This window comes from Caretta caretta, chromosome 7 (genome assembly GCF_965140235.1).
Source record: "Caretta caretta isolate rCarCar2 chromosome 7, rCarCar1.hap1, whole genome shotgun sequence".
Taxonomy (NCBI): domain Eukaryota; kingdom Metazoa; phylum Chordata; order Testudines; family Cheloniidae; genus Caretta; species Caretta caretta.
The window spans coordinates 21,193,522-21,219,838 of record NC_134212.1 but is presented as its reverse complement, the minus strand read 5'-3'; the positions used below and the strand labels follow the sequence as shown (position 1 = coordinate 21,219,838).

General features: G+C 45.0%; 1 protein-coding gene across 3 annotated transcripts; it reads left to right on the top strand.

Annotated features, from left to right (window-relative positions):
• On the top strand, positions 1–26,030 carry CFAP100 (cilia and flagella associated protein 100). 3 transcript variants are annotated; one of them, XM_048859485.2, is made up of 16 exons: positions 1–101; positions 2,314–2,463; positions 4,777–4,863; positions 5,517–5,614; positions 6,734–6,926; positions 8,089–8,156; positions 8,893–9,056; positions 10,335–10,415; positions 14,108–14,289; positions 14,373–14,565; positions 15,936–16,008; positions 19,835–19,986; positions 21,034–21,169; positions 22,666–22,868; positions 24,431–24,524; positions 25,647–26,030. In XM_048859485.2, exons 2-16 carry the CDS (start codon positions 2,397–2,399, stop codon positions 25,758–25,760), a joined length of 1,905 nt encoding a protein of 634 aa, XP_048715442.1. In that variant the 5' UTR covers positions 1–101; positions 2,314–2,396; the 3' UTR covers positions 25,761–26,030. The 3 variants fall into 3 exon arrangements, with proteins under 3 accessions (XP_048715442.1, XP_048715441.1, XP_048715444.1); XM_048859484.2 differs by having other exon boundaries at positions 1–139; XM_048859487.2 differs by lacking the exon at positions 24,431–24,524 and having other exon boundaries at positions 1–139.
• Positions 26,031–26,317: the final 287 nt, after the last annotated feature.

The following is a 26,317-nucleotide window of genomic DNA, read 5'->3' as shown; positions in this document are numbered from 1 at the left end:
ACGAAGCCGCGGAGCTAACCAAAGTCTGCACGGTTCTGTGCCATTCTTCCAGGTGCATGGCTCTGCCCGGCTGCAACTGACCCACGCTGCTATCAGAGCGGGTAGGGTAGTCACTGGGGCGAGAAGCCAAAGAAGGGAGGTATAATTTTTATTGCGTTTTCCCCTCCTACGGTTTTTAACAGCAAATACAGCTTTTCACTGAGACAGAAAGTTGGAGGCATTAGTATGTTTCACTAGGAACTTCCATGCACTGATGAATCTTACAATCTCCTTCCTTAGAAGTTTTTAAGGTCAGGCTTGACAAAGCCCTGGCTGGGATGATTTAATTGGGGATTGGTCCTGCTTTGAGCAGGGGGTTGGACTAGATGACCTCCTGAGGTCCCTTCCAACCCTGATATTCTATGATTCTATGATTTACCTGCGGGTGGGTGAGTGTGTATGCATGTGTGTGTGTTTTGTTGGAAGCCAGGGAAACCTAACCCGTCTGCTTCTCAATTACCTGCTGCTGGCTCAAGACTTGAGCCCATCCAATGCTCTGGGAACTTGGAAACTAACCTACATTTTATTTTATTAATTCTATTTCTAGACTGATTGTGTATGTTTCATTCAGCATTTTTGTGCACTGCACCTTAATGCTAGGGAGATGTGGCAGGTAAATTTATCAGTAAACTAAAAATGGTAATTCCCTATCAATTGACTTTGGCACCAGTGAGTGACGGTATAGACCTGTGGAACCATTAAAATGTCAAAGGTTGTGAAAGAGACACCAAATGATTTTAATACCATTTTTTCATTATGGATCTTAATAACTAACCCTATTAGCACTTAGGTAACATTTTAGATAATTTTAAAAAGTGCTGTGCAAACAATCTATAATAAGATTTATAAAAGAAAAAAAATGTATCCACACCTTAGGAACAGGGTTAAAGAAGGACCCTTATTATTGTTGCCCCTTTTTTGGCCCGAGCAGCTAGTGGAAGTTTGTAGCCTTGGAGATGTTCCCGTTGGGAACAGAAATCGGTGAGAGGCATTTCTTTGATACAGCTTTGTTTATTTACAAAGTCCTCCTGTCTCTCTGAATGCACACGGAATCAAACAGTAGGAAGCAGCTTCTTCTCACAGCACCAAGACCATTCTTTTCAGCCTGCACCCATGACCCAAGGTTTCTTCCAGGATCAGATACCGCGCTTTCAGCTGCTCCTTCAGTCTGTCTCTGTGTTCTGCCTTCCCTCTCTTTCTCATACCTGGTCACAATACCCAGTGGACCCCTCCTCACCATGTTGTTAGTTTCTGGGCAGATTCTGTTAGCTCTTTTTTTAGGTGTGGGTCCTGAAGTGCTTCTTACAACTATCTCAAGTGAAGGGTGCGTTCACACCCACTCTCAAATAGACTTATGATCCTTGCACTCATCAGTCTTTCTCAGTGTAACACTATCCTATGAAGCACCTTTTATCTCAAAGAACGTCACAGATAAATGGTTAGTGCACACATATATAGCCCTGCAAGATGCTGAGTGCTCTCAACTCTCATTCATTTCAATGGGAATTGAAAGTGCTCAGCACCGGGCAAACGGCACTTTGCATTCTGGAGTAGTACAGCTCTGGATTATAGATAGCCAAGTGAGCATTGAGGGGTTTGCACTTTTAGGGGTTTGTTGTGTTTGCCCAGTTGCCCTGCATGACCAAGATATTTCTTACACCATGCAGCAGAATTTGGATTACACAGCTACCACCCAAGTTGGGATTTGCTTAGGGCTCACAAGATAAACAGGGTTAGCCCTACAGAAATCCCAGATACTGCAGGAAGGGTGATTTTGTAGGGAACTTTCTTCTTTTTGAGCTGGTGCTAACCCAGTGACACTATTGGTTTGGACCTAATGCAGAAGGAGAGTGAAAGCCAGTTTCTGTGATGGAGAAAGCTTCTTTAAAGGAGTCTGGGGTTTTAAGGGGCAGGGTTGGAAAGGGAAGGTGGAGACCACTTTTTGTACAGGAAGTGGGAGGTTGTTCTAAGCGTAGGTGGCAATGCAAATGAAACTGCTTAAAATATAGCCTTACAACCAGTGCAAATGGCAGTCAATATTTTCTCCTCTCCTTTATGCCAGTGCACGTCTGGAGTGATCCTACTGACTCTAGTGGAATTACACCAGTGTAACTGATTCCCATCTGAACTTGTCCTAAGGAGTCACCTTCCAAAGGAAGGAGGCATGGCAATTGTGTCTGTTGATTGTGGGTGAATTTTGATGATAAACTACAATCATTCTTCTGTCTGTACATTATAGATAATTATATTGTGATCATTATGCTTTCCCCCTAGGTTCTATCGCAGAAAATATAAAACTCAGCCAACTGCCCATCTAAACCTTTCCCGAGAAGTCATCAGAACGGAATTCGTACAGCATGTCTGTGGTGTCCTATTCGCATTTGACTGTGTCCCAGGAAACGTCCAGCTCTGGAGCCATTTCCAGTAAGAATTTTAATTCGTAACTTGTTGCTTGCAAAGCATAAATCTAATGATGAAATGTGGGTTTTGGCTGGAGCACTTAGAAGTGTGGTGTATGGCATGCGTGGGAATGTTCATGTCTTTAAGGAAAGACAGAGACCATAAGGCTTATTACTAACAAACCCCCTATGTTTTATTTTGTCCCTCCTTTCCCAAAAGTGCTATACATAGTTAAAGCCATGTCTACACTACAAAATTATGTCAGCCTAACTTACATCGGCATACAACCAGTGCAGCTGTTAAATTGCTTGGGGCTATGCACATTTGGCTCCCCGTGTCAGCAGTGCAGCTTCTCACCAGGAGTGCTTGTATCAATTGTATTGTTAGTGTGGGGCACTGTTGGACAGCTCCTGAAAGCGAGGAACTGTTGATGTAAGCAACGCAGTGTCTACACTGACACTGGATCGACCTAATTACATTGACCATGATTCTACACCGCTTGGGGAGGTGGTGTTACTACAATGGTTACTACATCACTTACGTCAGCGGGAAACAAATTTAAGTGGAGACTCTTCCACAGCTAGGTTTCAGAGCAGTAGCCGTGTTAGTCTGTATCAGCAAAAAGAACGAGGAGTCCTTGTGGCACCTTAGAGATTAAAAAATTTATTTGAACGTAAGCTTTTGTGGGCTAAAACCCACTTCATCAGATGCATGCAGTGAAAAATACAGTAGGAAGATATATATAGATATAGATATACAGAGAACATGAAAAAATTAGGGTTACCATACCAACTCTAATGAGACTAATCAATTAAGGTGGGCTATTATTATCACCTTAATTGATTAGTCTTGTTAGAGTTGGTACGGCAACCCCCATTTTTTCATGTTCTCTGTGTATATATATATCTTCCTACTGTATTTTCCACTGCATGCATCTGATGAAGTGGGTTTCAGCCCATGAAAGCTTATGCCCAAATAAATTTGTTAGTCTCAAGGACTCCTTGTTCTTTTCACAGCTAGGTTGCTGCAAGGCAGAAAACATCAACCTAACCATGTAGTGTAGACCAGGCCTTGGACTTTATTTTCTGTGTGTAACCCACACTTTCTGAGTGTGGCTCTCTGTCCCCCTCTTGTGGCTGGATCACATAGAAGTTTGAGTTTTCTACAGGTGCTGGCTAAGAGAGCTGAGTTTGCTAGTTTAGGCGGTAGTGGTGCAAGCTTTTAGCTCTAGCGTCCACGGGGTTCACTTCCCACTATCAAGGACTCACCCATTGGATCATGTTTCTCCACCTTTTCAATGTAAAAAGTCTGCCCAACCATCTGCTGGGAGTGGGACAGTGAGGGGTTTGAAAAAGAAGATATTACAGAGTGAGAGATGCTTTCTTTTTCCTTTCTTATGGAGACTTGATATTTGTTCTTTCTTTGCTATATTCTTTCATCTAAAATAAAACTAATCTAGACTGCAAGTGAATGTTTTGCTCTTTGGATGTAGGAAACACAACACCAAAACCAACCTGTTCAAGTTCCTATTAAGCATTCTGGTATGGTCCAACAGGCATTTCCCATCCTACATAGTAATGTAATTGGAAGTACCACTATGGGGCATTTAAAACATTGTATACCAAATTCCACTCTGAGTTACTTGTGTAAATCCAAAATAACTGCACTGTTGTCAATGGAGTTATTTGGATTTGTATTGCTGATGGCAAAATTTGCACCTGTGGGCCTTGTCCAAACCCCATAGAAGCCCATGGAAACACTCCTATTGACTTAAAAGGGGTTCAGCTCAGGCCCTATATGTGCACTGCACATATTATTATATTACAGAAAGGAACCCTAGATTATGGATGTACTGGTTCCTTAAGACAGGCAGATATGGTACCGTCACTCTGTCCAAAGGCCGTGGGTTATAATTTCATTAAAATCTAGTGAAAGGAGTTAACGGTTGAGCTCTGTAATCAATCTTCATTCACATTACAAAGTCACCCCAAGATTCAGGACAAGATGTGAGAAATAGCCCCTCTCTGATCAGAAAGTGGCCTTGATTTGACAACAGGGTATTGTGTTAATTTCCCTTTGGAAAAGCCCTACTATCAATGTTTGAAAAACATGCTCAACCCAAGCATCCTGCAGAAGATAGGAAGAAGCTTTACTGTTGCATCTTTCTATGAGAAATTAAAAGGTAACAAAAGCCCCCTTTCTGATGTCTGTAAAAGCAAGGAAATGCCAAGACTTGGGGATTAAGTCTATGGATTCAAGTATTGCCCTGCCTTCTTGCCAATGTTGCTTATTACTATTGATTTATTGATGGCTGAATATTAATTTGTATTGAACCAGAGGCTAGGACATTTTCTCGGCAAACAGTGCCAACCTCTGGGGTTCCCTCTACCAACTCTGGAGTGGAAACAAAGTCTTCACTTTCAGGTAAGGTCCTGATACTCTTTTCAGCTTTTAATTGTTAACCACGTGCCAGATCTACAGGTGCTTATTCAGGTTGCTGTACAACCTTTAGTCTGGCAGGTTCTAATGTCATCAGTGGAGCTTTAGCTGAGTAAAACATTGGGTAAGGACTTCAGGAACTGGCCCAATGGAACTGGATGAGAGAGCGAGGTGGGTGTAGCTAAACAGTAAAATCTCTGCTCTGTCAACACAGCCTCCCCAAAAGATCAACTGCTGCAAATGTGCTAATTCCCAAAACTATACCCCGTAGGGCCCATCAATAGTGATCTCTGATAGAGTGAAGTTCCTTCAATATGGCCAAATCCTGAGGCCCTTACTCAAGGCAAAACGTCCATTGTAAACAATCAGTAAGGACAGTAAAACCTCAGGACAAAACACAGTATTTGGCCCATTGTGAATTTGCCACTTCAGGAACAGTTTACTCTTAAAATGCCCGTCTCCCCTAGCAAAAGGACCAGGTTATACATTGACGGCGTCCCTTTAAAATATGTTGGATAGTGCTGAGGTAACTCAGATTAAAACACTGCCCATGAATTTTATATTTTGAAATTGGCCTTTTTAGCTATCACCACACTGAGATTCTGCTAATCGAGTTCTGTTTCTTGCTGTGTGCATAGATAATGAGGCGTTTCCGATGAGGAAAAACCCATTTAAAATCCCTTCGGATATGGATATCTTCTTACTGAGAGACAAGGAAAGAGAAAGGGCTAAGGTGGTATGTATAACAACTAAGGCAAAAGCTAAGATGTTTGCAGTGCATTCGAAAGGGGATGGCAGCCTTAACAAAACTTGTTGTATGAAAGAACATTACAGGCCAGATCCTCAGCTGGTGTAAATCAGAGTAGCTCCACTGAAGTCAATGGAGCCAGGTTGATTAACAGCAGCTGAGAATCTGGGCAGGTATTTGAAGATTATTTTTATTGCTCTTTTGCTTCTTTCCTTCTATATAATGGTGGATTTCCCATTCCTGTGGGAGGCTCCTGAGGCTACTGGGATTACTTATTTCTGTAGCAGCCTTGGGTTTTACAGATCTCCTGTTTTACAATTAATCAGACTCATCCCTTGACTTGGAGAGCCCATATACTAATGCTGGTTTTGTGCTGGACCACAAGCTAAATGAATGCTAAGGTTGACAGCTTAATTTAGGGCTGCAGGCTTCTGTCCGTAAGAGGAGGGGAATTGGAACCCCGAGAGCAGACTAGTGAGGCCTGGAAGTTGGGGAGAGCTGGCTCTGTGGTATGCTTCCTTCTTCCCCACAGACCTGGAGGGGTTTCCTCAGGGCTCCAGAACCACAAATGGGGAATGACACAGGGGAGTCCATGGTAGTACAACCCTTGTAGGGTCTGTGCTTTCAAGAGACTGCAGGAGGCAGGCAGCACTGTGGAGGCAAGAGTCCTCTGTATGCATGTCCCTTACATTTGAGAAGTTCCCAGAGATCAGCCTCTTCTGCTGAGTAGGGGGACAAATGGTAGCCCTGTAATAGAAGAATGGATAGGAGACTCTGTTAGTTCCCCCCCCCCCTCAGAAATAACCCACAAAGGGAAACACGAGGCACTCAATACATACATTTAAAATCTAGCAGGGGAGGAGATGTAGCAACAGTGTGCACACTGCTGGGTATAAGCTTCAAGGAATGAGACCAATTATTTTGGTGGCTCCAAGGCAGTATCACTAGGAGTAATAGGATGAAATTGAGCGAATTTAAATATCAGAAAAGCTTACTAATGGGGAGATCAGTTAGATTATAAAATAATCTCTTGAGTCATTTGAAGAGTGTACTGGACAGACTACTTGACTAGGAGAACTTGTCTACATAACTGAAGTCTCCCCCTAGGAACGTGAGCGAAAGAAGACCTTGAAAGTCCATGAGAAGATGACCTATTCCACTATGATGAATGCCAAGCAGTCGGGGTTCAAGAAGGAGCTCCAGAAGGAGGAGGACGCAGAGGACAGAGCACTGGCAGCAGAAGCAAAGCGACTGAAAGCTCTCCAAGAAAGTATCTCTTGGAAGATAGCGGTCACCAAAGGTAGAGAACTTGCTAGACTTAACATCCCATCAGGTTCTCTGTGGGACTGTAACAAAGAAGCAAAGAAGGGTTGAGAGTTGCAAATATTCTTGTTCACTTCAGAAGCAGCTCGTAGATAACTAAGTTGAGTTCCTCTAGCATGCAGGCACCACAGTCGTCTATCATAGCTGGCCAATATCCATGCACCTGGTCTCTACCATAGGTATGTACATAAGGACTTATATGTGGCACACAGAGAAATTTATTACAACACAGTGGACCAAATTCTGCCTTATCTTACACCCTGTGCAAAAAGTTGTCATCAATAGTGTTGCGTGGGGTGTGAGTCATTACAGAGCTTGGTCTGGGGCTCCCAAGGCTCAAGGTTAGGCTGTGGGTCATGGAGATATTTCCATTCCACCATGATCCAGCAGGTTATATTTGTCTGCATTTAGGGCCAAATGCTGATCCCATGAAAGTCAATAGGAGTTTTGCCATTAATGCAATGTGACTTAGATTTGGCCCTTATGGGGGCCTGACACTCCATTCTGTTATACCAGTTTCATGCAGGTGTAACTCCATTCAAATCAATATAAAACCAGTGTAACAGATTGGAGAACCAGTCCAGGAACTCCACCTCAGCATCCTTAGTACTTTCTTGTTGCTAAATACATGCACAAGGTTTTACCTCTGCAAGTAAAATTCTGCTTTGTTTTTGCGTGCTTTGCAAGCCATTTTTTTCCGCTTTGGCACTAACTGCAGTGATGAGCACAAACCTGAATAACAAAGACTGAAAACCACAAAGGTTCAGCGCTTTGCTTTTTAAAGCAATGAATTATCTAGTTCTCTCAGCTTCAGAGATTATCCTGATTCAACCCTGTGACTCCATCCAAGTGCCAGAAGCCTCCTGAGTTTTTTCTCCTTTTCCTAATCAAGGACAAAGTTAATTCACTTTCTGTTACCATTCAACTTCCTGTTTTTTCCCCCCTCCAGCAGACAAAGACACCCAGCGTGAGCTGGCTTAATTCTGTACCTGCTCGTTTAGGCCTCAAGTGCAGACGCCCATGCCCATTCCAATGAGCTCTCGCTAGTAAATGCGATTTTGCACATACGCCTCCTTTTGTCTGGTCATTTGACTACTTGTTCTACCTCCAGCTTGCACGACTTTGTCTCATGCTTTCAGACCAGCAAGTGGAAAAAGAGATGCTCCATGAATACATAGACAAGAAGCGACAGATGTTTCTGCTGCAGGTATTTGGCTTTGGTTTACGAATGTGATTTATGTAAAACCTATTTTAAGCTCCTTCCTTGTGTGTTGTTTCATATGCAGCATGTCCTGTGGTTAGAGCAGGGAGGTGCTAATCAGGCCTCATTAGCTGAGTGTGTTCGTATTGTGGTTAAGGCACTGGAGAGGGACTCAGGATATCTGGCTCTATCACAGATTTACTATGTGATCTTATGTAAATCGCTTAATGTCCCTTTGCCGCAGTTCCTCATCTGTAAAATGAGGATAATACTTCCCCCCTGCACAAGGCTGTTATGAGAATAAAGTCATTAATGACTGTGATGTGCTTGGACACTGCGGTGATGATGACAGTGTAAGTGTGTGGACAGATTGGACCTGATTCACAAATACAACTCCCATCTTATGCCAATATAACTCAGTTGAAATCAATGGTATTATCTAGTGATTAGAGCAGGGAAGGGGGTTATAGGACTCCTGAGTTCTATTTTTAGCTTTAGCACTGACTTGCTCTGTGAATCATTAAGCATCTCCCTGCCTCAGCCCACCCATCAGCACATGGGGGTCAAAGTGCTTTGAGATCCTCCGGGCGAAGGTGCACTATGAAGCCGTGTGTATGTTTGTGGCTGATGTAACAATGTTTGCAGCAGCCAGAAAAGAACCAGGCTAAACCAGAATTCGAAGGAACAAGCGGAGTGAGGAGCTAGCATGAGTCACCGTGTTGCCCTTTTGGGTTGATTTCAGTACGCTGTGGCAATAAAGAGAGATGAAATTCAGAAGCTGGAGAATTTAGCAGCAGAAGAGGAAGCAAAACTGGAAAAGGCTGAACAGCACCTGGAGAAGGACGCCGCCATGTTTGACGAGTTCCTGAAGGAGAACGATAAAAACTCTGCTCAGGCGCTGAAAACGTAACGCAAGTGGTGGGGGCAACGCGTAGACGCTTTGGCATGGATGTCTGGACACGAAGGGGCTCCCCAGCCAGGGTCTCTGCTGCACACACAGAGCTCCCAGGAGCATCACTGGGAGTTCTGCATGTGGCAAGGCGGCAGGTTCATGCCCCTGTCTCTGGGCACGTCTGTTTGGGTACCCACGCTAGAGGTTACACACAGACCCAGACTTCTCCCTGCAGAGCTCTAAGATTGATTAGCATGCAGGCTCACTGCCCAGTCAAGCGACATCATTGGCTTAAGCCAAGTTTGAGTCCAAGGGGGGATTCACCACCCTGTGAAGGTTGTTTCTACTGCTGCCCTGCATGGGGGTGGACACCTGCAGTGGGGCTGCTGCGAGATTCCTCAAACAGCTGCTGACTGGGCCCCTTTTTTTGCTGCTTTAATCGATGGGGCAGCCACCCTGCCCATTGATAAGGGTTGCAGTGCAGCAATGCCACTATAGTCTAATCCCCAGGCAAAGGTCCCGCCCTCAGGGACCTCTAAGGGAATCTGTAAGTGAAGGTGTGATTGTAGAACAGGTAGGCCTACCCGGGGTAGCTTTCATCTAGCTAGCACAAGTGACAATGGTAGTATAGATGTAGCAGCACAGGCCTTCAGGACTGGCTAGTAAGAAGAATACTAGCATGCCAGGATACCTGGGTATGTGCTCTGATTGCTAGCCCGTACCTCCATGTCTCAACAACTACGGTTATCCTCTGTTTGCTGAGTCCAGTACTGCAACATAATAATTACTTACATGGATCTACCATAGTGTCACTGGTAACTCAAAGTTTGGGTGGAACACTTGGTTCTAATCCCCTTGTTTCAGACGTGAGTAAATAGTAGAATTTTTTTTTTAAAAAAAGTTTAAAATTACAATGGGAAATGGGGGAAGGAGATGGTTTTTTTGCCATCTCTCTTCATCGCAAACTTGAACATTCCTTTTGATCTGAAATTCTTTTAACCCCATTCACTCGTCCCCCACCCCTAACCCCAGCTCTGGTCTTGGCTCAAAGGTGACTTGGTTTGTTCATATTGCCAATGAGCTGGGTGACATGAGTTTGATGTCAATCCAGTAGACCAGGAGTATCACAAAAGCAGTTTCACAACAGAGAGTCGGCAGAGTACATTTTCAGATATAATAAAGATTTCCTGCCACTCCATCTGTTTCCTCTATTCTGTACACTTCTCTCCCACCCCACTACAACTGTGGTTCTATGCACATTTGCAATCTTATTTTTATGCATTCTTCCCTAGTGCTGAAAAAGAAACCAAAGCAAAGATAGAGAAAATAATCGAGATCCGGGAGCTTACTGCACAAATGATGAGCATTCAAAGGTAACGATCACCCAGCGAACAGTGTCACTGAATAGCTTGAACCTTTAACAGACCTTAAGGAGCTGCATCCTGAGGGCTGCCGCCTTTAAAAGTTTGTGCTGTCAGTGTCATCTGAAGCCAAACTGTCATGAGACAATAGCTGTGTAATGGAACAATGCAACTTCATGTTGCAATGTCATCACATTGTAATGCAATCCGATAACATTGAGCCGATTGCGCCACCCTTCCTCAGGCTAAAAATAAAAAAACTTTAAAGGGGCCTTAAATGTTTGTGTGGGTGGCAGGTTACCCCATCCATGTGCTCAGTCAGGTTGTTCTCATAATCTCAGGGAGAATTATCAAAACTGGGCCAAATTCAGTCCTGGTGTAAGTGGGTGCCATCCCCACTGATGTACCGGTTTATGGCACTGTTGAATTTCACTCTGTAGCCTTGGAGTATGACACACAGAAAGGAAAGGTTGAGCTTCTCAAATTACAACACTAAAGCTTGGTCATCAAGCTTTTTTATTAAACTTCGATAGTGCCCTCTCATAACATGGACAGGGTTTTAGAGAAGACTTGGGATTGTCTCTGTGGGCATTGGCTTTACCTTAAAATACTGGGACTGTGCTCATTGATGCTGGCTTAAATCTGGATTAACTTTTTTGACTTCACTGGCGTGTCAAGACGTTTGAATGGCAGTTGCTCAATTATCATGATGCTGTTTCAACAGCACTACTTCAGGTTTACCCCAACATTGCTGAGAGCAGAACCTGGCCAAGTCAGGAATATAAAAGGGATTTCCCCATATTAGATCTACCACAAGCTGAGATTTTGTTTATTGCAGGTTCTTCTATGGAGGGCGTTGTCTGACCATTCTCAGAGTTAGAACGTTGCACAAAGCCCTGCACAGTTCTCTATATTGGAACTCCCGGGAGACTCTTGGAGCTTGATTTTTTTTAAAAAACAGGCCAAGGGTGAATGCACACCCCAAATGTGCACACTATCGTGGCTAATGTGCATGCCCAATTACTTCAATTATGTCTGCAAATTGGGTATTTTTAAACAAATGATCATGCATTTGCTGAATTGGCCATTGACATCCCATTACACAACATACATGTAATCGTATATACAGTACAAATTTTGTGTACATTCATCTTCAGAAAACTTAGCCTTCATCTCCAGAGACAGAAGGAAAATCTGCTCTCCCATTTACATTACTTGTTGCATAATCTTGGAGTAGATGGATAGTAGATGAACGCCTTGCACTGTCTGTGAAACTAGATAGATTTTATATAATAGCTAGAAAAGGTTATAGCTAGACAGAGTATGAGCAATGACATTTGAAATGGATTTTAAACTTCCAAAAGATTGGGTCTGACCATATCTAGGTTTTGGTCTGTCCCCATCTCTAGTATTGACTCACTTAGATCTGAGGTTTAAAAGATATTATTATGGTATTTTTCATGGAATATACACTGTACGGAACAACCTGACCTTGGCACAGGGAAGATGATCCAATAAGTCATCCGATGAAGTGAGCTGTGGCTCACGAAAGCTTATGCTCAAATAAATTGGTTAGTCTCTAAGGTGCCACAAGTACTCCTTTTCTTTTTGCAAATACAGACTAACACGGCTGTTACTCTGAAATAAGTCTTCTCTATCTCGATCTTGAATGAAGCTATTGGTTTCCTCATTGAGGTAGAGATTAGGGCGTCCTCCAAACACCAAATTTCTCACTCCACTCATTACTCTCTCCATCTTCAGAGTTCTCACGCCCAGCAAAGGACGACAGGATGCAGCTCATTAATACACTGCTCCATCTTTCGGCCATAAAGGTTCCCTTCCCCCAAACCTGCATGACTACGCTTGCTACTTTGGCACTCCCAGCCCAGCTACCCTGGCACCTCAGAATGTGAATTAGATCTTCCACTCTCTCATGTGGCAGCACTCTTACTGGCCCACTGAGCCAGTCCTGATCTTGTTTATAACCCCTCTCCTGGAAGCCTGCAACAGGAAATCTTTCCTAACTGAAAGACATTTCAGCCCTCATCCTCCTATGAGCTCTGTATTGTAGGGGGCTGGCATTGATTCTCAGCCGACAGCTCTATATTGTGTCCCTCAATCTCCTCTGGGAGCCTTTACAGGGACCTAATTGGAGTGGTGGCTTCAGAACGGATTCAGTGGAAGAAGTGACAGAGGCGGTATCCCTCACCATGTGCTGTGCCAACCTAACTTTTTTTTTTTGGCTACAGGATTTCAAATAGTCTACTCGTGATTCCTGCAAGCCATGAAGGTGTGCTTCTGCTCTGTAGAAAAGGCATTGTGGGGTTCCATGCTTTGTCTCTGGTTTTTGAATGACATCTGCTCGACTTGCCAAAGCCAGCCCTGCAAACCAGGCTGGGTTCTCAGAGTCAAGCTGGGTTCTTTCGATCTCATCCATCATCTCCACTACAGCTAAAGATGCCACAGGCCAAATTAGGCCCTGGAGGACACCTGTGTATTACAGGTGCCTTCACTGACTCTCAGAGGAGCAGTGGTTAAAGTAGGGGTGAGGTGGGACTGGGGGAGTGAAGACCCGCTCTTCTACTAAAAGCAGAGCAGAGCTCCCCTCTTCTCATTAGCTTCAAGAGGCAGGGCTTCTCCATAGCTCCTCCTCCTCGGCTAGTGTGTGTTGAAAGCTCCCCAGGGGTGAAAGTAAGTTAAAGGACTTACTGGTACACCGGAGTCCTGAGCAGGGGGCGTGGCCTCAACCGGAAGAGGCGTGGCCTTAAATCCCTGGGCCCTAGCTGCAGTAGTGGCGGCTGCGAGCCCTGGGCCCTTTAAATCACCCCCAAGCTACCAGCTGCAGAGGCGGCTGGGAGCCCCGGGGTTTGGGGGCAATTTAAAGGGCCCAGGGCTCCAGCTGCTACTCCTGCAGCGGAGCCCAGGGCCCTTTAAGTCACTGAGGAGCCCTGGGGACTTCCGGCTGCCACCGCTACCCCAGGGCTCTGGGCTCTGGCAGAACTTTAAAGGGTCTGGGGCTCTGCTGTGGTAGCGAGCCCTGGGGTAGCGGCGGCCGGGCTCTGTCTGGGATTTAAAGGGCCCCAGGGCTCCAGCTGCCGCTACCGCCCCGGCCCTTTAAATCCCCTCCAGAGCCCCGCCGCCGCTACCCCAGGGCTCGCTGCTACCCCGGGGCTTGGGCAGCAGGGCTTAGGTGGGGATTTAAAGGGCTTGGGGCTCTGGCAGCCGCTACCTCCCCGGCCCTTTAAATCCCTGCCGGAGCCCTGCCACCACTACTCCAGGGCTTTACATTGCTGTCTGGGAAAGCCGGTCCTGGTGTGGCGCACCGGCTCTTCCCAGTACGCCGTACCGGCTTACTTTCACCTCTGGAGCTCCCCCTCCTGTATCAGTGTACTCTGACCCCCTGTGCAGGGGTAATGGGTCAGAACAGAGTGACCCATTATGTTGAGGATACACAAGAAGAAATACATGGATGCTAGCTCACTCCCTCTTAGCTGTGCAGGTCTAACAGCAGTTAAAAACTTGTTGGCCTTGAGTCTGTGGCTCAGACTTTGAATGCACACAGGCAGCGGGTCTGTGGAGCAAGACGGTGCCATTTTGACATAGTCGCTGTCAGAGTAGAGCTGCCTTTCAGGATAGAATTTCTTCAGAATGGTGCTTTTATCTGCTATTAAATGTAGTGCAACCCGTTTGCTCCTCCGTCCTAGTGAGATATCCAGGTTTGAAGACACTTTGAAGGAGTACAAGATGTACAAGAACTTCCTCTACCAGCTCTCTCCGAAGGAGTGGCGGGAAGAGCATGAAAAAAAGCAGATGAAGACAAAGATGATGAAAATGCCCTCTGAAGTGAAAGAAGAAAAAATCTCCCATTCTCCCATCACGCCCAAGGGTAAGTTCTCCCAGGAAGAGTTTCTTGCCATTCCTCACTGTGTGCAGCCTCCCCTTCTAAGGATTTGTTCCTCTTGTGTTCAGGTCAGGATGCAACACCCCGGACCAGACGTGGCAAGTTGCCTTATCTCGGCTATACAGGATGTCAGACTGTTGATTTCTCTTCAGGAGGCCCTGATATGAGGTCCCCAAGCCAAATCATGCAGAGAAGGGAATCCCTCAGGCCAAGCAAAAGCCCTTCAAAGCAAAGCTTTAAATTCCAGCCAGCAAGACGACAGTAAGTATGAGATACCCGGTGAAGGTGATCAATGTAAATATAGGAGAGCGGTCAATCAGATAACAGTAGCTACAGGTATGCGTGAGTATTATTTACCTTCTGTGTTTTTAGGAAACCCATCCAGTTAATGTGTTTGGCTCTCTTATTAGAGCAAATCAAAGTGCTCAGAGGGCCAGATTCTCAGTGCTGTAAACTGGCATAGCCCCGTTGATCTCAATAGATGTACACCAGCTAAGCACTTGGCTAAAGTGTTTGTTTCCTCAGACTGCCACCCAGTGGTATTCTAGGGCAAAAGGCACTTGTCCCACAACAAAACTTCCTTCTGGGTAGAGGTGTGGCGCTTCACCAAATTGCCATTGCATACTGTGGCACCCGTTGGTATCTGTTGGATCCGGATCCATTTGTAAACTTCCCCAAAAGGAGTGATCTGGGGCAGAGGGGGTTTGGAGCTGCCGCATTGTGGCATGAAGAGGACATGGAAGAGAGTGTATGGAGCAGCAGCAGCAAGGGCTGATGAGTAGGGTCTGCTGCTGGCATCAGTCCAACGTCTCTCACCCTATTGCTCTTCATCATGCACTTGGGGCTTATTCCTTGCTGGAGCAGTGAAATAAACTGTTGCACTGTTCATTAACGGCCCGGGGGTCCTGCTTTGGAATATATTACTCTGCCATGCCTTCAACTTGCCCACTTTCTCTCTTGTGTGCAGGGTATAGGGAACAGGGATGTACACTCTGCAGGTGACTCCAGCTGTGTGGAAACCCCTCTGCCTAGGAGCACTGCTGCAACCCTGTATGGAGCATACATGCAGACCCACTCCATACCACTGCTCCACAGACCACTGGATCAAGCCCTTGATTCAACCCATTATAGAGAGCAGGGCTCAGCTGTCAAATTCGGATCCAAAGCTGGATCCCAGACTCCCCTAAAGGTTGAGGGTGTTCAGAATTAGTGGTTTTGGTTCAGGACTATCTGTTGTTACAATACCAGTGGAAATGGCTCTGCAACAACTGAACAGAACCCAGAAAGGCTGATATTGGCAGTTCTTTGGGGCAGGGACCATCTTTTTGTTCTGTTTGTACAGCGGCTAGTGTAATGGGGCCTGGTCCATGTCTTGGGTTCCTAGGGGATACCATAAAACAAATAGCCTAGAAAGAACCCAGCCCTGCGAATATTCAGGGAGTTAATATTTAAAATCAGATAGGTAACATGCAAAAGAAATGTAAATTGCCAGCTATTTACAGCTACAACCAGAGGTGGTTTGCAGTTGTTATTAACTTACGAGGAGTCTGGCTGCTAGCTAACAAGATCTCCTTTAACATAGCTTAAGCAATCAATTCTGTAAGTGCCTGTCACTGGAAATACCTTTTCAGGAGCATTGCAGCCCTAGCAATGGAGGAGGAGAAGGAGAGTACAACCTTCTCTGAAAATGAGGACGAAGATGAGGTCAGTAGCCTTATGTTGAACTACTCAGACATTATACCTGTCTTCTCATTCCATCTGTGGCTTGTTTTGCTGATTTCCCATACCTTCCAACCATTAGTTGCTGAATTGTGGAGTTACTGTATCTAATGATTACAACGCTGGATGCTTATTTTCTTTTAGGATACCTTAGTGATGAGTGTAATATAAATACAAAACCAAGGGAATCATTTATTTCCTTTGCCTTTAGCAGACCCAGGATCAGCTCAGTTTGCCACCAGTCATACTATGTGTTTAAGGTTTTTGTTATTATAAAGTGATTTTTTTTAAGTCCAAAATTGAAGTTTTGTAAAGAGACATTTTAAACAACTGTAAATAGAGGTGGTGGTTGGTCTCCTTAAATTTCAACATCTGCTCCCAGGCCACTTACAATGCAGCTTGTTTTTTTGGGGTTGCATGGAGGCTAGCTCATGGGAGACAAAAATGAAACAGACCAATGACAGAGCAGAGTAAAATGCAGAAAAGTAAATTTGCAGCATAAATGGTGAATATTAGATTTTTAAAATCTCATCTTTTCATAATCCCTATCATCATTAAAACAGGCAAGGATCAAAAACCAAAAGCCTGCTCTTGGCTTTAAATGTCTATTTAAAGCCATCATATTCAAAGCTGCAATAGCCACAGTTACATATGGGAACTGAGTATTGCACAAGTGACTATTCAGCCATCTAAACGGCCATTTGTGCCTGCAGTTGTAGTAACTGCCCCCCACTGCACACTTGTATCTGTGTATGTAAGCCTCCATCTTTTAAAAAAAAAAATCTGTCCCATCACCTATTCATTCTAACTTAGAACACAGCATCTGCGTGAAATTTAGGTCCTAAAAATGTTGACGGTTGCTGAATGAAGAGGTACTTTTAAACTGTTATGTTTTGATGCCAAATATGATATTCGCTGCCCAGACTTGTTGCAAGCAGTACATCTGTACAGAGAAGTATATCACTCCCTTTGCTTAAAGGATGTTACACCGCAGTCGGGTTGCACAGAGCCCAGACGAACCTCAGCTGATTAAATGAGACGTGTGTGATGTTTCCCTCCCTCTTTAAGAATAAAATGAAATGCTGTGTGGAAAGTAAAGACATTAAAGTGCCTGGGGAGCCAGCAGCAGACCAAATGTGCACCATTAACAGCTGCCTTTTTAGACGTAGGATACCAAATCCTATCAACCCCTTAGTATTTTGCCCCAGAGGGCTTGTTAGTGGCTGCAGCTACCCTGTACTTACCTTTTTGCTGACAACGTGCCCGGCTTCATTCTAAAATTGATCTAAAATTCAACTACTTCTGTTCAAAGAAAAGGAGGACTTGTGGCACCTTAGAGACTAACAAATTTATTTGAGCGTAAGCTTTCGTGAGCTACACCTCACTTCTGTTCAGGTTCTCTCACTGCCCTCTTCACCGCAGCATCTGAGTGCCAATCCAGAAGGCTTTATACGATGTGACTGGCATTTGTCATGTGCGATTTTCACTCCTCACCCCCCCTTCTCTCTCCCAGGAGAAAATCAAGTGAGGTTTTCTTTTCATTTGAGGACAGCGAGCTGCCCAGGATATATGGTCCCAGGAGGTGATAGGAACCAAGAGCAAAGGGAGGGCCTGGGCTCTTGCAGCAGTCTTTTCCAACTTCAGCTATCGTTGGTATAAGGAACCCTGCATTGTTAATATGTTCACTGTTGTTCTGCTTCAGTCATCATCTAGGGCCAATTATGGCTGGTTTCAAACAGCCTATTGGTAGCAGCGGTCTTTAATCTTTTACTTTCCTAACCTTCATGCCTGCGGACATTAGGAGCAATAATTAAGAGGGTGAAGGGCAGTAAAGGACCTTCCAATCCCTCACTGCAGGGAGGTGAAGACAGGGAATGTTGAGAGAGGAATATAATGGGTTCTTACCTGGTCCAATGTCAAACTATGCATGCCTCAGTTTCACCTCAGCTTGGTATCTCATTTCCCCATCTCTTCAGGCCCTTGGGTGCTTTAACATTTTGGTGATTTAAGTAGGTGGATCTTCCAGCCAAAGCAAAAAGTCCTTCCTTTATGGGGTAAACAAAGACCAGACAAAATGAAGAGACCCAGAATCTTTCACCCAGTCTCCATATGGGGTCAGAAGCCTTCCCTAGTGTCTGCACACATTTTACCTTACCTGGGGTCCTCCTCTGGGCCACAGCTTCCGTCCTCTGTTTGCAGCCATTTCCACATCACCTCCAGCTGGCACAGTGGTGGAGCCCAGACCCTTCCACTAGTCTGGGTTCCATCCCTGGGACCCTATACCAGCATCTGCCCTCAATCCTGCTTCGCTCTTCCTAGGCCCTCTCCCTCCTCTGCCAAACTGCTGCTCTTTCCAGGTCTCTCCAACCCACTGCCTTGGACCAGCTCAGGTCTTGCCTCAGCTTGGTCACTCTCCTACTCAGGGATTGTATACATACACGTGTATTGGTTTAGTTACTCCTTGCATGGACTTTTACTCTGGTTTCAGAGTGGCTTATTTCAAGGTAAACCTGTTCCCAATCGACTACACTAAAGCACAGTAAGAGTGGCCACAGAACCTGTGGCCCTGGTTTAATAAAACTTATTTTAAAAAATCACACCTCCCATTAAATCAGTGCAACAATGGACGGAGACAAGCCCAGTCTGAAGGCTGCCTCATTTATAGCAGGTCCCACTTTCAGCCTGCACTCACATGACCCCTCCCAGGCATGTGATTCAGCTGGGGAACTACAACTCCTGGACCTTAAAAGGGGATGAGCCCTGGAACTGAGCTGGCTGAGTCAGGTCCTGCCCTTAAAGGAACAGGCTGCCCTGTAACAGAGAGAAGAACCGTGAGGGGATTTCAGATATCAGAATCAAACTGCATATAGATGCTAGGAGACCCTGTCTTGTCACAGGCACTCCCTTCTTATAACACAAGCTCTGTAGCGCCCACAGCCCCCTTAATTCCCCATCAGACTGAGGAACTAGGGCCTGTTTGGGGCTCTGAAGGAGACATGTAAACTCCTAGGGTGGGGGTGTGAATAGAGAGTAAGCCATGTAGAAAGGCAGTAAAATCTTGCTGACTGACCCATGGCACTGATGGCTTGGGGAGGGGGGGTGTCTGTAAGCTGCCTGGCTGTTCAGGCAATTCTAGAGCAATGCTGCTCACAGGCATTAGGAAGTACAACCCAACCCACGCAATACGAACAAAACAGCAAGGAGCCAGGTCCAAAAATGCATGCCTCTATCAGTCCAACACTGCTGCTAAAACAATCCTCCTACGTAGTAACAACTTCGCCCCCCATTCCTCAAATCCCATCTTTGGCACTGGGTCCCTTACAGCTTCAAATTCAACCCTCTCCTCAGATTAAGCCTGCTCCTGCTGATATATCTCCACCTATGCTCTTCCCAATCCTTAATTCCTCCTTCCATCATCTGGTCTCATTCCCAACTTTGTGCCTTCCTTCTATTATGCTGAACCTTATTGCTGGAGCACTTCCCTTACACACGTCCAACCAGACCACTCTCCTTCAAGGCCCTCTGTAAAATTCAACATGCCGAGGGACTCTTTCTCCCATCTTTCCACCATGACTAATCCGCACACCCACTCTCTCCTGAGCAATGGACCCATGTCTTGTTTTTGTTCATTTACAATTTAAGTTCTTTAGGACAGATGACACTTCTTGATCTGCGTGTAACAAGCTATGTAATAACTATATATTAACATTATGACGTGTAGACCAAACTTCAGCACTCATATAATAAACTGCTAAATTAGAGTCACCAAGCGAGATGGATGCACACCCATATTCTGTATTTCCCATCCCAGGAGCCGGAGTTATATTTTACTGATCCCCAGCAGCTGCTGCATATTTTCACTGAGCTGGAAGAACAGAACCTGTCCCTAATCCAGAATTCCCAGGAGACTGAGGAAACCTTGGATGAGCTCCGGCATACTCTCACCACTACGCGAAGTAAAATGTAAGTGGCTGAAAGAGGCTGCATATATTCTAGCATTAGAATGCCTGGGGTCTCCCCTGCCACAGATCATAGCATTAAGGATCATGGTAAAGTAATGTATAAGCCATGCCGTACACGATGAAAGAGGAGTCTCTCTCCTACACTTTGTTAATCAGATGAACTGCATTCACCACATTGCCTTTTCACCACGGGATTGGAGGGGGTGCTACTGGGGCAGTGGTCTGTCTGTGTGCTGCCACAGAGGGCTGACTTTAGCTCTGAGTTGGTCTTTTGGTCCCCTATTCACAGGGGGCCAGGGAATTGGTGTGGTAGGCTCCGGAAAGGAAAGGTGAGCAAGTGAGCCTTGTTTCACTCCTGATCATTCGCCATGTGTTGCTACTATTTAAGGCTCAAAAGGTTCTGTACAGTATTGCACAGAGGACTTCCAGCCAGGAATAAACTACAGCTACAGGATAAACTACTATCCATGATAATTCCAATGAGAATCCTCTCTAGTGGAAGTCAACAGGCAATCCAAGTGTAAAGTCTTTAAATTGCAGGAAGCCACATGGGCATTTTATTCCTCCACCTATGTCTGTCTTGTATATTTAGATTGTAAGCTCTTCAGGGCAGGGACTCTCTACTACTCTGCGTTTATTCGGTGCCAAGTGATATAGGGTGCCCCTTTCGGCTGGCCCTTAGACACTACTGCAATAGACATGACTAATAATAATCCTATGGTTTAGATGTGTATTAGCCTCTTGTTTTTTTTAAGTAGGAATCTTTCTATTTTGACATATTGAAACTTTTCACCATTTAATTAACTCCCACCCCCAATGCACAGAAAATACTATTCCAGAGACCTGGAGTCCTCTCTAGCTCTTGGAAATAGAATTTCAACTGAATGCATTTACCAGCCAGTCTCCTTACAGAGGAAAGTGATGTCACAAAGTTCAGGCTCCACCTGATGGTTGGAGGAGTTATAGCCATTGTTTGCAAAGACACCGGAAGAAAGTTGTGTCCAAGAAAGATCCTTTTAAAAAACGCCTCCCTTTTCTCCTGGATTAGGGACCGTGAGATAAAACAGCTGAAGCAGCTTGCAACCACACTCAAAGCCTCCATCATCAAAGAAGAGGAGACAGCAGCAGACCTGGAATTGAAGGCACGAGTCTTTTCCTTTGGAGAGTATAAAGCAGATGTGCAGGTGTGTGCAGAGAGCAAGACCCTAAGCAAGTGAGAGATTGGCAGGGATATGTCTAGGAGTAGCCTGTCCTGCTTCTTCTCATGATAACTAGCCTGTGACCAAACAGAGGACTTCAGATTTCCAGTGGTGAATGTGATGGGATCCCTGGGGTGCAGCCTGGGACTGTGGGACCGCTGTGCCCTCTTAACTCTCCAGCCTGGGCTGACTCTCAAAATACTTTGCTAGTGACAAGTAGCAAACCCCTCCAGGCGCTGTTATCACTCAGCACAACTGCACGTGGAGCCCCACACCCAGCTAGATCACATGAATGCCCCCAGAGCCGCTCATGCATCACACAGAGAAAGGCACCCGCCAAATCCCCTGCTCCCAGCCTGGTACCTCAGGAATACAGGCTTGCACTTCTCGAGACAAGCAGTGCAAGTTTATTAATTGGTTCACTACTTCATCAATGGAAAGTGGATATACACCAGCCTTTGCAAAGCCTGAGCAAGCATTCTTACCAAACACTTCAGGCAAACTCACTGATAAACAGTAAAACAAATGTCTTGATGACAAAAGATAAATTTTAAGTGATAGGCAAACAGTCAGTTAGTTACCAAAATAAAATATAAAGCACGCAGTCTAAACTCTCAACCCTATTAAACTGGGCAATATCTAGATTAAGCAGTTTTTCTCACCCCACTGGCTATTGCAGTCTTTAATATGCAAGTTTGTCCCTTAAACCTGGACCAGTCTTCTCTGCTGGAGTCTTTAGTCTTCTGAGTGTCCTTGTTGCTTGCAGCATAGATGGGGGGAGGAGAAAGGCTCAGCATGTGGCCACTGTGTTCTATTTTATACCCTCAGTCCCATGTGCTTGGAGGATACAAGTCCAGGCATGTGTGGTGAGCATTACTGAGTCCCCAGGCAAGGCTGAGCAGTTCCCCTGGTGTGGCCTTATGTAGATGAGTCATTGAATTATAGCTCCCTTGCTGGACAATGGCTGTTGATGGGTTATTTGACACCCGTCTGGGCATTGGTTACCTCCCTTGTCATTGCCTCTGGAGAGCTAGTGTCTGGGCACTTCCCAAACCCACAGTGTATTTTAGTGACAACTTTACAACACAATCTCATAACTTCATATGCCTTAACTATATATATTTAGATGAAGTGACTTTCAGCAGATCATAACCTTTCCCCCGATACCTCACATGGCATGCTTTATATGCAAGATCACAATTGTATATAAATGAGGAATATGGAGGTTACAGGGTGCTCCCCCAAGGTACAGAATGTCAGTGAGGTTTTAGCACCCATCCTTTCCCTATACAAAAATCTACCTGTAACGGAGCTAGATGCTGAAAGTATCAAAACGTGAAATGAGGCACTGAGTTCTATTGAGGGAATTGAAATGTTAATTTCAATTTTTGGGCTGGGTTTAAGCAGATTACGCTGGGCAGGTCCTCAGGAGCTGTGACAGTTTACAGCAGCTGAGGACCATCCCCTTACCTTGTCTCCAGGACAAAATGTTGGTGAGTCTGAACAAAAAGGTGACGGAGGTCTATCGACGTTGCATTGGAGAAAACGAGGCCAACCTGGGAACCCTGCAGATGCTAACAGTCATAGAACACCAACTAGATGACTTATTGGAGTGTCTGGAGAGAGTCCCACAAGCAAAGATAGAGCAGGCGGAGAAAGCCAAAGAAAAAGAACGGAGGATGAGGTAAGAGGAAGTTCTGCTCTGGTTGTGGTGCGACCCGTTTCACGGAGATCACGCCAGCATTTCAATGTTTAATGTTTCTCAAACTCCAAAAGATAAAAAGAGAAGCCAGTGGAATTGCTTCCGTGTGTCAGTTAATCAGGAAGAAATAGCAGGTATATTAAAAAGCCCACATTATCAATACTTAATTACTACCCATAATTCTAATAAGAAATTAGGAGATACAATAGTAGCAAAATATAAACTGATCAGGCAGAAAAAACTTCTTGCTGTAGTTAAATCTATGTTTTCATACTGATCATTCTTGCTAAGATAGTATGCTAAAAGATAGGAGGGCATGTGTGAAAATCCTAACTTATTCTCCAGTACCGTATTTGGGAAATTTAACAACACTGGCATGTTTTAAATTCAATTTTTTGCCTCTGCAAAGGCCCAAAGTGCTAACCCACATTAGTAGAACATACCATACTCCTCCCCACCGCATCTATGATCTTAAGATTAGATGTACTCTCATTGACAACTTGAGAAGCTGAATAGAGATGATCGTTTACATCCCAAGAAGTGAGCCAGCGATCAGACTGTGTGATCACTGTCTGGGTCAGAGCTGCAGGAAGAAACTTGGAAGTGTCAGAAAGAGTTCAGTAACAAACATATGAACTTTCTTTCCCCCCCATCTCCTTCCTCAGAATTCAAAAAGGTCATTGTGCCACTTCGTGAGCGTTATTTAGACTAAAAGCACACACAAAAACAAAAAACAAAAACCATACCACAAAAAAAAAACAAAAAAAAACCCCACACCATTGCAGAAAAAGAAAATGCCAGGAAATGAAGTTACCCTAACTGAAAGGGTTTAACATTAGAGCAGTATTTTGAGAAGGAGTGGGGGAGAAATCACACTGGCTTCTCAGCTGTAGTGGCTATACAAGAGAGGAAGCCCTCTGCACTTAATCAGCCAGGACAGTCTGTCATTGCAGATTATTTTTGTATTACCAGTTCCCCCCCCCCCCCCCCCCGTGCTTTTCATGCAGAGCACAGTGGATCAGATTCGCCATTGCCCTGCCACTTTGTGTAGTCATTTGCACAAGGGCAAACTGGGTATAAACCCCTACCAGGCTGATCAGATAGCATTTTATACTCACTTTGCACTGGTGTGAGGACACACTGTGTCAGGTAAGTATCGTTACCCCACAAATGCCATTAACCCTATTTTAGAGAGGGCAAGTAACTTGCTGAAGGTGATGCACACAGAAAGTCAGTGACAGATCCCAAAATAGAAGCATGATCTCTGTTCAGTTCACTGCTGCTTTGTCTCCACTGAGAAATGAAATAGGTCTTTTTGGAGGGGGGAGGGGAAGAAGAGAGTGTTGGGGGAGAAATCAATTGCCCTTTAGAATTGTCTCACTTGCACTGCAGAATTCCCTTGTACTAAATGGAGTGGGCACTGTATCACAAAACATTCACCTCTGGGGGATTTGTCCTTTCTTACTGAAAATCGGGGTCAAAAAAATACCCTGCTGGGCAAAGTCCATCATTTTAATTCCCATTTTGCTCAATTGCTCTGAAAGGATGAGGGACGAAAAAGTAAGACAACAGAGACAGTTGCAGGAGGAGAGGTTGCAACGGGCACTGGAAAGAGCACAAGCGGATATAAAGAAAAAGGTAACCTAAGCAATTCCTGATAATACTTGGCACTTATACTGCACCGTTTAATGGAAAATCTCAGTGCACACAGACATTAAGGATCTGGAGCGAGATCCTCACCCCTGCTGCAGCCCCTCACAATGGAGAAGTGGGCCAGAGTAGCGTAAAGGGACCCTAGTATCCCTGTCTTCATATGGAAGCCCCTGAACAAGAACTACAAGAGACAGCCACAGGCTCCCTTCTGAGGGCCCCTCAGAAGCACTGGAAGGGATGTGGTTGCACTGCTGCAGTATGCAACACTGGATTCTGGGCAGCTCTGGGAGGCTGCCATATCTTAAGTAGGCCCCCAGGACTTAGTTACACCTGGAGCCACTCTAATCCCTGGAGTAGCCCAGGATCAAGGGGGCACTAATGTGGCCTAAAGGCACCTTAGCCCCACTTATCCTCCTGGGCTGAGTTCTGTGCTGCACCTTAGACGCATAGGACAGAATCTTACCCCCACTCTTCGCGAGCGGTAAGGAGCCACAGCTTCCACTGGCCTCAGTTTGAGTTACCACTGAAGAATCTAGCCATAAACTTCTCAATGCAGCTGCACACCAAACAAGTGATTGTGTCCATGTTACAGATGAGTAACTTGTTACAGAGTGCCAATGTGACTTGCCTAAGGTCAAACTGGAAATCAGTGGCAGAGTGGGGAATAAGCCACAGGCAGTCTGAGTCCAAGTAATGTGGTCCAACCAGTGGAAAACAGATTCTCTACATGTCTCACTACCGATTTCTTTCACCATTTGAAGTATGGCATCACCATGATGGGATAGCTATTTCAGTTAGACTAGATATTTTGAATGTGGAGGCTGCAGTGCTGTGCCTTTGTACAAATCTAGCCACTAGATAATCAGCAATAGCATATACACAGACAGCCCTGGGCCACCAGGAGCTGTCTTACTGAAAGAATTAAGACACCCACTCTCGTTTTTCCAGAGGGGTTTATGGGACCTTCTGTCTACAAACTTAACACTAGAGGGACCGTAACATGTCCTAAAAATTTAGCACAAGCTTGCAATATAAACATTGGTAGTGACCTGCATTTGCACCCAACCTATTCTTCTCTCACCACCATTGCATTTTGGTTCATTGCAGACTGGCAGAAAGCTGATGTTCCGCTCCGAGCCAGTGCCTATCAAAGAGAAAGAAGATGAGGATCAAGGACTGATTGATCAAGAGAACGAAGAAGCTCTCTATTACTTTACTTAAGACCCCGAAGAAGGCTGTAAATTAAGGACAGCACCAATGAGATACAAAGACATTGTACCAACCTGACTGGGGAATGTTTTAGTTTGGGATTCTTAGAATTATATACAATTTTTGCAATGAATTAAACAAAATTTCCCATTTTCTCTTGCTAACCCTGCTCCCCAGGAGAGTAGTTCGTTTCACTGGAGCCTATTGTGTGAGTCAAGAGCTATTTTCGCATTGCTTTAAATGACTGTTTACTTAGAAAAATAAACGGAACTCTCTCCCCCATTTTGCCTCTAGGCCAGTTGTCAGCAACAAGGTTCTTCATAGAATTGAAGTCAGTCGTAATATCCCTGGACTCTTAGGAAATCACATTCATTACACAGGTGGATGACCTCTTTACTTACAGCAAGATAAAGCTAGGTTCCAAACAGATGTTTGTCACAAACCCCAAGCCTACGCAAAAGGAAACACCCTTCTAGGAGTTGGAGTTTCAGTACAGGCTCCACCCTGACTATTGAACATACAAGATTCAAGATGAAAGCACAAGCACTGCAGATGAAAAGCTGTTCAGC

Coding starts and splice junctions, on each gene's coding strand:
- CFAP100 (XM_048859485.2), top strand. CDS start 2,397: ATGTCTGTGGTGTCCTATTCGCATTTGACTGTGTCCCAGGAAACGTCC. Junction 10,416..14,107: donor CAAATGATGAGCATTCAAAG/GTAACGATCACC, acceptor CCTCCGTCCTAG/TGAGATATCCAGGTTTGAAG. Junction 19,987..21,033: donor ACCACTACGCGAAGTAAAAT/GTAAGTGGCTGA, acceptor CTCCTGGATTAG/GGACCGTGAGATAAAACAGC.